The 15,061-nt window shown below is 35.4% G+C and overlaps 1 protein-coding gene across 1 annotated transcript in view; it reads right to left on the reverse strand.

Annotated features, from left to right (window-relative positions):
• Positions 1 to 1,715: 1,715 nt before the first annotated feature.
• EPS15L1 (epidermal growth factor receptor pathway substrate 15-like 1) overlaps positions 1,716 to 15,061 on the reverse strand; it is a 29,537-nt gene continuing 16,191 nt past the window's right edge. Inside the window, exons 15-16 of the mRNA XM_009573476.1 lie at positions 6,503 to 6,708; positions 1,716 to 1,862 (exon numbers count right to left, since the gene is read on the reverse strand). Of these exons, the coding sequence (XP_009571771.1) occupies positions 1,716 to 1,862; positions 6,503 to 6,708 (353 nt within the window). The remainder of the gene's footprint in view (positions 1,863 to 6,502; positions 6,709 to 15,061) is intronic.

Here is a 15,061-nt window from a genome sequence, read left to right on the forward strand (position 1 = left end):
TCACCCATATACCTACTCACAAAGCCTGAGACAACAAATGCCACATCTTAGCTGCATTTCAGAGCTGAAAACTACTAAGAAGATTAAAATGATCCAATCTGGTTCTGATCACTGTGTAAGGAAAGCATCCAGAATAAGGCAATTGCAACAGAACGGGGAAAGATTCAGTGAATAGGCACTATCTTTGTATTACGAAAAATAAAAGTAAGGAAGGACATAAAAAATATAAATGCATTAAAGATGACGAAGGAATACCACATTTTCAAAAAAATAGAGAAAAAGTTGTAAGATAAGCGCTGCATCAGTGACAACACAGACTATTAAGCTTTGTATTCCGAAAGAACCAAGGATAGGAAAGCAGATATACGTTATACATAGACATTTTAAAAATTTTGTGCTAGATGCCTACTCTATTTAGACATAAAAGTCTAAGGCAAAGACAACTGAAGTTTTAGAATTCCTGTAATCAGAAAAGGCATTTTTATAAGCAAATAATTCACAGATTTATCATAAGGACTTATTTTATATATGACATGTAAAACACATTTTGTGTTATCCTTACCAGGTGGAAGTATTGAGTTCTACAGGTGTATATAAAATCTGTTCCTACTTGGACTTACTACTGCAACCCGTATTTTAAAGCCAATCCAGTCTACCAGTACTTCTGTAACTTATGCATGAACATGTATTTGGCAAATAAAATCTGTTTCAGCTTGGCCTTATTTCAGCTAAATTATGTTTGATCTGTAACGCCATAATGTAAGATAGGTGGAATTCAAGAAATAAAGACTGTCTCACACAGTCAGTTGAGTAACACAAATAATACTGTCCATGTTCTGGCGGTTGGAGCAAAAGAGGGTAAAATGAGTTGTAGGGACAAACACTGTCCAAGCTTGATTTCACATGAAAGCAGCACTCAAACTTGTATCACAATCCTGCAATCATATTTGCTTATGAGATAAAGCAAGATTTCGCCTAATGATTTAATTGCCAAATTATTACAACTGAATTAACTCCCTCTTTTACAACATCACATACAATTATTAAAACTCAATGCAAACAAATGTTTAAATTAGAAGAACTACTCGTTCATCGAGGCTTCAAATTCATAATATTTTACACAATTCACTATGTTTGTATTCATCATATCTAAATTGCCAGATTCTTTTGTAAAAGCCACATCTCCTGGATAAAAAGGGACCATCTAATAATTAATTTATGCTGAAGACTTTGACATAGATGATGCAGATGACATACTGATTAGCCTACCATGAATTATTAAATAAATGTAATAAGTGAAAGCTAATTCTATAAATATTATCTTTTTATGACATTTTGTTTGAAATTCATACTACAGCCTCAAAAAAACAATGGAATTCAGGTAATAAAAAGCCAGATTCACAAGTTGCAGGTTACTATATGCAACACTGTCTTCCAGATAAAGAAACTTTGCTTTCAGTATCTTAGGATCATACGTTAAATTTCTTACAAGCAGTAAATTTTACCTAGAACATATAATACAGCTTATACAGTGTTTCCTGTATATTATGCACTTGAAAAGCCACACAGAGCCCAGTTTGACGTAACCAGCCAGTCCTGTTTAGAGTTGAAGGTGACTAAAATTATTTTCACAACATAAACCAAGAATTTAGTATTTTTATAAAAGCCGTGTTTAAAGGTTTCACTTGGACAGGGTGGAGCCAAAGAACCTCTATTTAAGAGTTTGGCATATCAGCCTTACTGAGCGCAATGGCCAACTCAAGGTCTTCTTGTTCTTGTCTCCGCAATCGAGCTAGTCTTTCTTGCTCTGCTTTTTCACTCTCACGCTTTGCCCATGCCAGCTGCTGTTCTTCATTTCCAAACTAAAAAATGAAAATGGAAAATAAATTAATAAATTTACAAAAAAGCTAGAAGAAATTATGTGAAACATACAATGAATCAGACTTATTAAATATACGAATCAAGTAAACCAAGCTGTCTTAGGGTAGTTCTTCTGGATTAAGATAAAAATTCACTCACTGATTTCCTCACTTCATCCTTTAATTTATTTCCTTAATTTCTTCCTCCTCCCACCAGGAAACTAACTCATCTGGGCTGCACGTCCCTGCATCCATGTCCCAGTTGTGTATGAAAATGGCCACGGGACTGGAGCCAAACAAAAACCCCACAAACACAAAAAAAGCAAGTTAGTGGTTTGGGAGCATAGCAACCTACATCCATTTTTAAGAATAGTAAATAGCTGGTAAAAACAAGAGTTATTTAGTCTTGTGCAACTCCGTTGCAGAGAGTTTTATTGTAGTATTTCCTGCTAAGGGTGAGGGGTTTTAATAATGACTCTGGAGACTTCTGATTTGTGGGAAGTTTCATCACCAAATCAAAAGTTACAAAAAAGCGCTTCTGTTACTGTTCGTAAAATACATGCAGAGTTTTTCCAGTAAGAAATAATGTAAGAGAATCCAATTTACTTCTGCAGAAAACACTAAGGAAATATAACACATTATAACATTCTAAGCTTCTAAGCCTGTTTGAGCTTCCCAAAACACACTTAAGTCCACTGCAGCAAAACTATTGCAAAATTATATTCCAGTATTTACCACTGACGAATGCAAAAGTTTGCTTGTTTGAAATTTTTGCACAAAATATTAAAATATTTTATTCAAATCATAACAATTTAAAACTAAAATATAATCCATTACTGTTTAATTTTAGTATTCGCTGAAGAGGATGATGTTAACAGAAGTGTTCGCACAGTTGCATGCAAATGTTTGCATTATATCCCACTTCTAAAATTTGCTTTGTACTATCTTTTTTTGAATGTTCAGGAAAACATATTATTTGGGGTTTTTTTGGAAGAGAAAACTACATGGAATTTATAGTTTCAATTTCAGCTGAATGTATACTGCAAAAATTGCCCTGTGGTCCACAACATAGTAACTCTGAACACAGCAAAATATGCCACTGCACTAGCTGATATGGCTACACCTTCCCAGACAAGCTTGAAATACTGAACTGAGTATTAAATGCAACTTTAAGTGCTAGACCTATGCCTAGCTGCCTATATACTACGTGATGGCCCCACCCCTGCCTTTTCCACTCTGCATTGTATCTATAATTCATATTTTTTAAATAAATGCGTCTATTCGAATTTCTTTCAACCCAGTCCAATTCTCATTTATTCATAATTTAGTTAAATTATGCTTTATCTGTGTGCTTCTGGATGCTCACAATTCCTCATTTTATTTCTCTCAATATGATTTTTCAGATAATTTGATGCAAAAAAAGAGGACTATTTTAAAATTACTTTTCTTCAAATACCTCTGCTTTCATTGCTATCAAGTTTTAGATGAGGACCTTGCATTCAGTGTTACTGAAATACAATAAAAGTGCCACACATTTTATGGTATTTTACTTACAAAGTGAAGAAAACTTATTATCATTACTCATTTAAATAATGTCAGCTGACAAGTAAGATTTAAAAGCTCACTAAGATTTTAAATAGATTATTTTTTTCAAGATACAGTAAAGATGGATTCAAATGGAAGTAGGACTTCTCCAGTTATTCCAAGAATTCAAAAAGATCATATAGCTGGGATGGAGAATAAGAGTTACTATTTTCAGAAATACAATAAGCTTTGGTCAAACCCTCCGGGGTGTCTTTTTTTTTTTTATTGTTGAGAAAACAGTTTTACTTATATAGCTTACATCTTAGTCTTCCAAAGCTTATGAGAGTCCCCATTATGACTTGTTTATGGTACACAAGTTATATTTTTGTGGTTAAAGTGCTGAGTAAAAAAAAAAAAAAAAAAGGAATAGGCAAGTGATTCATTGGAAACAAATCTGGATGTGCCTTATTACAAATGGTTAGCATAAACTAAAATTTTCAGGAGCATAACTCTGACCATTAGATAGTGAAATATACAACAGTTCATTAATGCCACTGACTCTTGCACAGATTGCCCATAAAAAGGTAATATAACTGAATTACAAGTCATTTAATACAATAACAATTTCTTTGCATATGTCCAGGTTTCAAGAAGTCTATAAATATGTATCACATATCTGTCATTTCATTAAAAATATCTTTTTTTTTTTTTCCACAAGTACAGCTAGACCCAAGGCATAAATGAGGAAAACAGCAGACTGCAGCCAAACTAATCAAATACACAACAAACTACACTGACTTATGTTTACTAAATTACCAGCTTATATTAAGAGAAAAATTTTAGTTTAGTTCTAAGTGCTCTGTTTCTTGGAAATTTAAATGCTTTCTGTTGGCAAAAAAGATTGCTTCTCTTGTTGTTCTGAAAACTGAAGCTGGAACCTAGAAATACCTGAAATATGAGCTACCAAAAGACTTTGTTTTGTTCCAAAGAGTCATATTTAATGCCAGTGGAAAAGTTAAGAATGCAATGAGAATATACTTAAAACTCTGAGTGCATGAATTTGCCAGTATCTCAAAAAAAGCGCCACATTTTCTAGAGTGCTACTAAAACCTAGTGCAGGTCCTCATGTTACTTCTTTGCAACAGTAAAAAATTCCAATTAAAAATCAGGTTATTCAATTATTCAAACCTACACGATTCTATGATTCTGTTCTCAGATTCCATGGACTCTGTGTGTCAAAAACCCTTCTGTAAGTAAAATTGCCTTTAATTTCCATTATGAACAAAGTTTCCCAAACATTAGGCAAAGATAAGCACAATATTCATGCTGATTACAAGGTAACTAGTACACTTAAGACTTCATACAGAAGGATTAGGAATTATCAAGTGTAGCAACATAACTGCGTTATAGGCAGGCAAAAAAACCCCCAACAAACTGAAAAGAACAGGGATCTCTCTCTTTTCAGTCAAATTCAGTTAACACTTCTTGTTTTTCTTACAGCAGTAGAAAGCAATTCACAAAACTGATTAAAAAATTAATTTCATTTGATGAAGTGCCACTTAACAGTAATTATAAGTGGCTACTGCTCAAGATCTCATTTTTCCTACTTTTTCCTTATCTTCTAAAGTTAATCTCATCTCCTGAAAACCTGATGGTACAGCAAATTTAACACTAGAGCACTCACTGGGATAGGGACCAGAGATTTTGGTTAATCATTTGATACAATCACTCAGTGTAAGCCACGCTTTTAACTTAAGAAATGCAGTCTGTAAAGAAAGACAACATTAGCTGGGAAACAGTCATTCCATTCCATTCCATTATTTGTCTTTCCAACAAGGAAGAAATTAGATGTTGTTCAAGAAATTTCAGATAAAGCAAGTTTTGCGTCTTATTTTTATTAAGAATGTCACCATTTTGTATACAATCACAGAATTTAACTGTGCAAATTCAACAGGCTAGTACTAACTGTGGTAAAGCATACATAGTATCTTGAACTTTGATGTCTTCAGTATCATAGATAAATTAAAGCACTGAGGCCAGCTAAAAGTATGCACAGATGACCTCAACTAACAATATCAAATAGGAAGGTGATACACATTTACTATTAACTAATAACTAGGGGAAAAAAACCATTAAAAATAAGCAACCTGAAAGATCCAGCTTAAAGATCTCCACTTGTTGAACACTGAACTGCGTCCATCAGAGTTCAGTAACAGATTAAGTTAGCAATTTTACTGCATGGCAACGTGACAGAACAAAAACACATGAAAGGAGGAAGAAGCCTGAGGCTGTGGATGGAACAGATTTCTATCTACTCATGGAAGCTGTAAGAACCACATTACTACTACATTTACAATGATTTCCAATTCAGTAACGTACCTGCCAGCACTAAAAACAAAGCCAGGCTTTTAGAAACCCTGATATTTCTTAATGAATGGGTACTTGGCTTTGCTTCCAAACCTTCCAATACTGTCTTTTGAGTGCAGTATGGATGTTTCTATATTGGTTCTACAAAACAATTTTGTTTTCTTTGTCTAACAAGGGCTTTTCTACAATATCAGTAATTGGAACAAAATCCAACAGCTAAATTTTCAATCTCTGTCTCGCATATATATCTTTATGACCACATTCCATCGTACACAGCAAACATTGTGACAGGATTGTCAGAACTTTTTTCACAAACAATTACAAATACTTTATGGAACCTTTCCCTTTAAGGATTTGCTTCTCAGAATATCGTGAAATTGCTATATAAATGTTCTCAACAATTGTTTTTGAATCTTTACACCATTGGCTCCCAAAAATCAGTTTACAAAATAGCCTCCATGCAACAAAAACAATACAGAGATTCTGCTACAAAGAATTTGTGAGCAAAGGCACACTGTACTAAAATAATTTAAATGCAAGTAAACCCTTTAAAATTTAGTATGAAACTTCTTTTTTATTGAAATAATGCCTTTTTATTACAGAAATATTAATACAAAACCAATGAGGACAGCATGAAGGTACTAAGAGACAGAAGCCAGTGAACAGTAGGTTTGCAGTTAAAATAAAAACCCAATAGATTGCTGCAAGCAGAGCAGAAAGTGGTTTGCTCAGAGACAATGAACTTAACTTACAGAGCTGAAGTCTGCAAACCCCAAGGAAGAGTCTTTAGAAGTTTTACTTGAAGAGGAAGGAGCAAATGGATCTTTTCCACTAAATGGGTCCCCAAACCCCTTTTTACTTTGAAACGGGTCACTGCTGTCAGCCCCAAATGGCTGGAATGGATCATGGGGCTTGGGAAAATCTGAAGACCCAAGGTGGCTTACAGGAGTACTTTTACCTGGAAAGTTTAGGAAAAAAAAAAAAACAACAAAAGGAGAAAAAGAGAAGTTACTTACCATGGACAATGCAAACCCCTAAATAGGAAACTGTGCTGATACACTTTAGCATCATCCATTCTTCCTGGGGTGGTTTAAAATTTAACCAAATATAATGGTACTCATTTCTCAATGCAAATAATCTCAAACAGTTGTTTTATTTAAATGGATTTATTATCTTACTTACACATACTGCAACACTAATATCATCAAGATTTTAAATGATAAAACCCAATATAAAGACATTTGGTCAGAAGAATTTGACAAGTATGACTTTAGTTCATTTGCCAGGATCAGAGACATTTCAAGTTTAAGTTTGGGATTATATAAAAGACAAATACTTAAAAATATATATCACTAAAGATAAATAATTAATCAAATAGAATTAAATAGTAACTTATCTGTGACTTTACAGAATGCATGCATTCTGTTTTTTTTCCTGGAACTGGTTTATCCTTCTACCACCACACATACAAGGGAAAAGAGACTGATTAAGAAATCACCTTGTTCTGGGGTGCTTGCTGTGCAATCCACCTTTTGTAGGTGACCGCTTGTTCTTATATTCCACCCCAATAACAAATGAAATCACAGGAGCTACTGTGTATGCTCATAAATAATGGTTGTATATTTTATCTGTTACAATTAGAACCTCAACGGTTAATTTTTAATTCCCCTTGCAAAAAGTACTATTTTGTTAGGTCAAATAACTAAACAGATAAATGTGATTTTTTTTTTCTCTTAAAAAAAAAAAAAAGACTGCTCCTGACAGGCACACAATCTAGCCCCCAGGGAAAATACTCCTTGGATGAACAATCCTGATTATACCATGTACTTGACAAATGACAAAGGAAAATCCAGAAACATTTTTAAAAGAAACAAATATTTACAACTTCCTGCATAATAACCTGAATTACATAGATTGTTTGCATTAATAAAGCTATCTTTTTTGAAACGTCCAATTCTTTGAACTATAATAGGAATCTTATAATTTATTCACATCAGGATACACATACCAGGAAAGCACAGAGAAATGGAGTCAAAACTCCAAATTTCAGAGTATGTACTTGGCATGTCTAAGACATAGCCTGATAGCTTTTAAGAAGGTACTTCGGTAGGAGCTCATGTATGCATAAACTGCATACATTAAACAGTATTTGCCCAAATCTGTTGAAATCCTCATTTGTCAAAGAAGAGAAATAAAGATCAGCAAACTTGTACTAAATAAATAACCTATTCAGCAGCCTGTCTTCACGTGCCATTAAATCACAGCTCAGTCTCTCCTACCCCAGGGGCCAGCCAAAAGTCCATCTTCCCTGCGCTCAGCTTGCCAGACATACAGCCCTCTGCCATCAGCGGGCTCCACACCATGCTAGGGGCACCTCCTTAATGACTGCATGGGGTGCAGGGGCCTATAGTCCTCAAACTCAGTCAGGCACAGATTTACAGGGGAGCTGAAGGAATCATGCAGAATTATCTCATTAGTGCTAACACCAGACTTGGGCCTCAGATGCAATACAGCGACCACCTGCAGGCACTGTGCTTCAGGGAAAATGTGAAGCAAGAAAGTCCACAGCTGAACAAGCAGACAGAAAGAGGTGTAGAAAACAAGACACATGCAGTAGGAGATATAACTGGATTTGGTTAGTCTTCAGAGTATTCAAGGAGATCGTAGTCCTGTAGGCAAATCTTCCATCAAGAAAAAGGTTAATGGATTTAGATTTTACCACGAGAGATTTACAATCTGTAACATTTTTAAAACTTAAGAATACTCAAGACTGCCTAGGGAACTTGTTGCATTCCATCACCCATGGAGTTGTTGAGGTTTGAGAAGCAGTTTCTAGAAATCACACTGGTTTAGCTGCCTTGAAGCTGGAGGATAAACGAGATCTCTGAAAGTTCACTCTAGTACTATTTTTCATGGCTAAGTACGTGCTCCATCCTGGTTAACAGATGTGGCAAGGATATACGGATACCCATATTGGCAATCACATGGGACTTCCAGAGACAGGCAGATCAGACCAGTGATTTGTCCTTCATGGAAGGAAGTGACAAAATACACAGGAAATACCAGCAGCATTTGCTCTCCCCACAAGCATGGACCCTCCTTCACCACAGTTTCAAACTGCCTTTCTATCAACAGAGGCCACGTTTTGTTCTCTGAAATGGACTGCTACGTTTACATCCCACTCATCACTGTGCGCTTTAGGAGAGCTCACCTGCAGCCACAGCTACGCAGTGTTAGGGAACTAAGCAAACCTGGTAAGAGATGAGTAACTCAGCATTTTGTATGTAATTCTCCAGATAAAAGAGCAAATTATTTTAACTTATTTTAAATTACAAAGAGAATTAAAGTATCTGCATTTCTAATTTAAGGTCCAGGCAAAACAAGAGCCCTCTATATTTTTTTCTCCTTCCTCTGTTGCCAGTTACTAGCAAGCAAATTCCCCCTACTATCCTTCACCCTATATTGCCCCAAACCAATTTTGATTGATAGAGGCAAAAATGACCCATTTTTAGCTGCCCTTTTCTTAGGTTCAATCTTCTGTTGCCAAAACCACTTTGTGGAATTGGTGACTATTAATACAAATGCAGAATTTTCAACGTATTTGCTCAGCAAACATGTTTTTTCTAGGTGGCCTGTTTAATGTTTTTGCACGAAGACCCTAGTGGTTTCAGAACGTACACAAAGAGCATCGGGGTTTCTCATGCTTCATCTTCACAACAGATCACAAAGAATAACTTTGCTGTAGAGGAAATATCACCATGAATACTAGAGTTACTGCTGATAATATTGAAAATTTTCGGTTTACATCCTGAGTGCCATTTTCTTCAGTTTTTTATATGTTAAAGAATAGAAGAGGGCTATAATTTTGTTATTTTGAAGAAAAGGTGAAAGAGGGAAACCCTTATAAAATCAGGCTTATTTTTTGCAAAGCAATTTTAAGGGCAGTGCCCATGCTGAATACACCAATCCTGGCACTCACAACAGAGTCTTCAACGAGCCCTCTTTCACTACACTTTGTACATTGCTTATAGTTTGTTTTATCCTGCCACACTCAGGAAAACATGGTTTTGAGGCCTGGCAGATGTTTGTTTGGTTCAGTTAGATGTTCAAATTTACTCATTTACTACCACAAATTAGTAATAACGACACCAGAATTATCTTTCTGACATCCTTGCTGGCTTACACCAAGTGTGAATCTCCCAGTGCAGTAAGCGTATACTTAATTACACAAAGATTTTTGTATTCCCATGTTTAGTATGTCAAGAATGTGGGTACACATTCTGTAATGTAAAGCAAAAATACCCAAACCACATTAAAAAGTCACCAACTGAACTGAAGGACATTGGTAAAATCGTAATATTGCAAAACACACTCTTAGTAGTAGTTGAGATTGCATTAATCTTATAGTCACTGGAAAATGCTACATTTTTACATGGTACTGCTCACTGTTTTTGAGGTATGGCAGTATGAAAGTGCAGGCAAACAGTTCTAACCCTTACTTATTTGATTTTTCTGCTAATAGTTTCAGGGGAAAAAAGTTCAGAAAAAAGCAAAACAGGTCCTATTCTGAAACCACAGCAGTTTCAGCAGTTACCCAAGTGGTGCACCCAAACCACACCGAGGACTCACTTCAGCAAAAAGAGATGATGAACAAAATGGTTTACCACAGCAAATGCTGTTAACTTATAGTTGAACTCCACCCATACGAAGGGTTTATCTAATTTCATACCCCACGGCAAACTTCAGGGTTGAGATCTATAGTTCAAGGCAAATATAATCTCAGTGGTAGGATGCAATTACAGCATTTGTCTTACTGAATTACAAGATATTGACAATGAAACAATGAAGTGAAACATTTACAGTTTTGTTTATATTCTATGTTTCAACAATGGTCCTAACGTTCTGCTTAGAAGAGTATCTTACTGAATTATGAGAAGCAGCATGTTTTCATGCGTTTGAAGACTGGATTATGCATGCTCACAGGCAAACAGGGCAGAGTTGAGATGACACGACTTTAAACTTTCACTAACAAGTAGTCCTTCCCAGGAAATTTTCTAAAGTGAAAAATATGCTTTAAGAAGTCAGAGTTGTGCTATATAGGATAAGTAGTGATAGTGTGAGTTAAGTCCATATCTGCAATTATATTTGAACATATAATACCAAATATCAGGGTTCCTACCTCTCACATCTTTTATATGCCAGAGGAAGTGTTACTCTAGAAAACTTCGGAGACTGTACAGTACATAAGGTGCCTCCCAGCACATCCTTCTCTTGGCACTTTACCAAATCGATGTATCATTCCAAACTTACTCAGCATGTTTTTCACCAGGCTGTTAAATTATCCAGCTCTTCACTGATGCAGAATAAAACTTTCATAAACTGTGAACTTTAGGAACTTACAGAAAAACTATTACTGGTTTTCAAAAGGTGCCTGAAGGTTAGTTAAATTAAAACCAATTTTCTACAAAATACTCAAAGGTATTTGTCCTCAACAGGGGCTATTTCTGCACTGTATTTCAAATTTAACTGTTTGGCAATAAAGCTCTTTGCACAAAATCACAATATCTCTTTTTAGTAACAGAAGAATTTTTCCTATGCAAAAAACCCTCGAAACTGTTTTTGCTTAATATTTGCAAAATTCGCACCTTGAGCTAGCCTGTAACGCTGAAAACCTTAGCTTAAGAGAAATATTCTGAAAACTACAAACTACTTGAAAGGTGAGGTTGGAGAAATCATTACACATTCAGCCTAACAATCTGTTCTGAAACAGATTCTGAACAGTCTCTTTCAACAATCGGTACTGAAATATCTTTACTGTGAGAGATCAGCATAAACAACAGAATCAAAGCGTGAATGGAATTTTTAGTTTGTGGCTGGGCAGGTGCTCCACCCATGAGTCATTTATCCTACACAACAAGGGATGCCTGTTTTCTAATGCAACTGTCAGGTCTTCTAGAAGGCATGAAAAATAAAAAAAGTTTTCCTGTCAGTCACAAACCTTGAGGCTGAATTTTTCACTCTTGGCTGCAGATGAGGAAAAAAATAAAGGTAAACAGGCACTGTGCTACTTGTGAATAACCTTGGGTGCTCAAGAAGCTCTACGGAAACAGGTGTGTGGTACCACTCAGAAATAAACATAGCGCTCCTGAGATCAAGCAATGAATAAAGAACAGAACTCTATACTCTCCTCCAGACCAAATGATTGATCCCCACAACTTGAATATGCCCATGCAAATAAATGCAAGGGAATTATTTTACATTGTTTTCTGATTGCTTAATATAATTCTCTCTTTTGTTCATAACTCCTGATTACATCTATTATACCTAACATGGCTTCTTTCTTCTTAAAATTATCTCACTAAATACACAGAGCAAATTTCTATGCAAATTCATATCCTGGGGACATTGTACATGGTACAGGTCAAAAGAATGGCCACAAAAACGTGATGTGTTTAAACACTAAGTATTCATAAGACATCATTTTCTTTCAAGAAAGGAAATCTGTAAATGCACACAACAAAGCATTCAGGCTTTGGTTTGCATGTTTTTTTAAGCAAGATATTGAACAAAATGTGAAGTCTTAACTTTCATCTAATCGAGACATTGAAGACCAAGCATAGGCAAACACACACTACTAAAAAACATTTGTATGTCCAACTCAAAAAGTAGCAAAGATCTATGCTCTTTTTTCCTCACTGAAAACTATCAATATGAGGTCAATGTGAACTGACAGTGCTCTTGTACTGCTTTATAGATGAAAAATAAGTCTAAAATGATAAATGCCTTAAATTTAGAGAAGTGACACATACAAAAAAGAACTATATTTATCATTGACATAAAGGAGGAGGAAGCACCAAATACAAAGGAAGACAGCAGCAGAACAGGGCTGTACAAACATCGCCTTTCCGTGAGCTGCTTGCTCTGCCCTTCTGATTCGTGCAAGCACAGTGGTGGCTGACAGCATTAAGCATCTGATCATGCACAGTAGTAGTAAGAGGCATCTAAAATGGTTCAATGGGTGCAAAAGACATCCCACAGAGTGAATCTAGCTCAAAAACTTCTAGTTAGATAATCCTGGTCCAGGTAAGCCTGGAGTATGTGTGCATACCCCACCTGGGTATCCACTCACTAAAGCTCTGATGTCAAATTGCCTTCAGAATATTTTCTTTCAGTGTACATTCTTAAATCATGAGCACTTTGGTGGGCAAATCTATCTTAAATTTACCTTCCAAAGTCCATGCACCACATGAATAGAATAGAAAGCTGCTCTGTCAGTTGGCAGTTAATTTTTCTTGCATTTCTAGCTTCTTTGGGGCTGACAAGAATTTTCTCCCACAACCACACTTGTGAAGAAAGGGCAAAGGATCCTCACCCAAAACTAGGGAATTATTATTTCTGCAGATGATGGTTTACAACAGGCATCACAGCTAAAAGAGTTTTCAGATTAGTGCAATAAAATACTAAGATCCTGAAGATCTTTGATAGATCTCAAAGCCCTGACGCCTTTTCTTTTTTTTTTAGCCATCAACAGATATCATTTCTCTTTATCTGCCAACTGGCAAGATGAAAAAAGTAGGACTTGATCAGTCAGATTTTGCTTAAGTCAGTAGGGGCCTTTTCTGACTTTATTGGTGGGACAGCACAATATATCTAGCAGTTTTGCAATTTGTGATTTGGTAAAACCCTAACACCTTGGCTGGTTAAATTTATTATCAATAACATCATTACTATTATTTGGTAATAATTTCTAGATACTCATATTAAATACTGTGCAAACCTTTGTACTCGCACTGAGGTCTTCTGGGGCTCCACACAAGCCAGGCACCTCTGAGGGATTAGAATCATACTTCCTAACTCAAGCGCAGGCTGGTTAGTCCCCTATTCTGTCTTTTCAAGACTTTTTCCAATATTTTGACATTTCAGAACCACTACCAATCACAAAAGCAATGTGAGAATGGAATTGAAGTCTTAACTCAGAGACAGAGGTGTTAACCACTAACCTCTGAAATGCCAATTTATAAATTCAGTTGCCATCATATATCAAAGCCAAAGTTCTTTGACAAACTCACTGTGTGCAGTCTGGAATAATAATTTCCCAATATAATTGATTTTAATACCTGTATTTCAAATAGCAGCTAAATAAATCCACTAATTTCTTTCTTACACGGGATGAATTCAACACGTAGTCCTCTGAATTCCAAATTACATGGTATTTTTCTGCTATTTATGTACTGGCATCCCAAAGAAAAACTGAATTTTTAAAAGTACATTAGCACTGAAGACATTCACTATTAATACAATACCCACCCACCTGTATATTAGTGACTAATATATATTTAGTATAAATTATAATATTTATACAGGCTAAAAAAACCTAGAGTGATAAAAATAATTGATTTTATTAAATAATCATTGCAAGAAGAAAGCACACTGAAATTGGAAAGTACGTTTTCTTCCTGCGTTTTTAGGACTTTTATATTCTTTCAAGGTTAAAAAGGTCAAAACCACTATAAGCAAGCAATAAAAATTTAGAAGAGGTTGAAGGTTACACACTGGTTAGTGGTGAAGGTTCTTCCACTAATATCACTGGTTAACAGTACTGTTATAACCGCAATGTGGAATGCATGGTGCTGCATTTAAAGGAAGTGGTAAGGGTGGGGCAAAAGCAGTAGGTCCCACGATCAAAGCACTAGAGCATTGAATTTTACTTATAACCCAATCACTGACACCCACACAGCAACTTCCTGTACTTTAAAAAAAAAAAAAAAAAAAAGGAAAAAAAAAGAAAAAATCTGTTTCTCTCTTTTTGTAATCAACAACTTTTACCTAGAAACTAGTTAGCGGTGAACTCTGACTGATTTCAATCTGCAGCTCATGGCAGAAAACATAATTGTTAATCTGTGAGAACATACAAAAAACATTTTAACTGACAGGTTTCAGTGTATCAGCTCTTACAGACTTTTTTATTCTTAATTACACAAAAGTCCTACAAAACCCAAGAACTAGTGTAAGAAATATAAAGCGACCAGAAGTTCAGTAGTGCTAAACACTACAGGTAATCCTCTATGACAGAAAATAAAATGTACTTATAAATCTACAAAACTTAGCTATGTTTTAGGACAGCTTGAGAAAATAATGTGCACTGGAATTTAGATCCCTGTCACAGGGCACCTTTGCTTAAGTATGTCAATATACACTACTATTATTTTTGTTAATATAAGTAACTAATATTGTCTTGTTTTCCATTTATCATAGCCCATTATGCAAAGCACAGGCCTGTTTATATCTGGATAATTTTTTGGTGCTTTTTG

This window comes from Fulmarus glacialis, unplaced genomic scaffold (assembly GCF_000690835.1).
Source record: "Fulmarus glacialis isolate BGI_N327 unplaced genomic scaffold, ASM69083v1 scaffold23712, whole genome shotgun sequence".
Classification (NCBI taxonomy): domain Eukaryota; kingdom Metazoa; phylum Chordata; class Aves; order Procellariiformes; family Procellariidae; genus Fulmarus; species Fulmarus glacialis.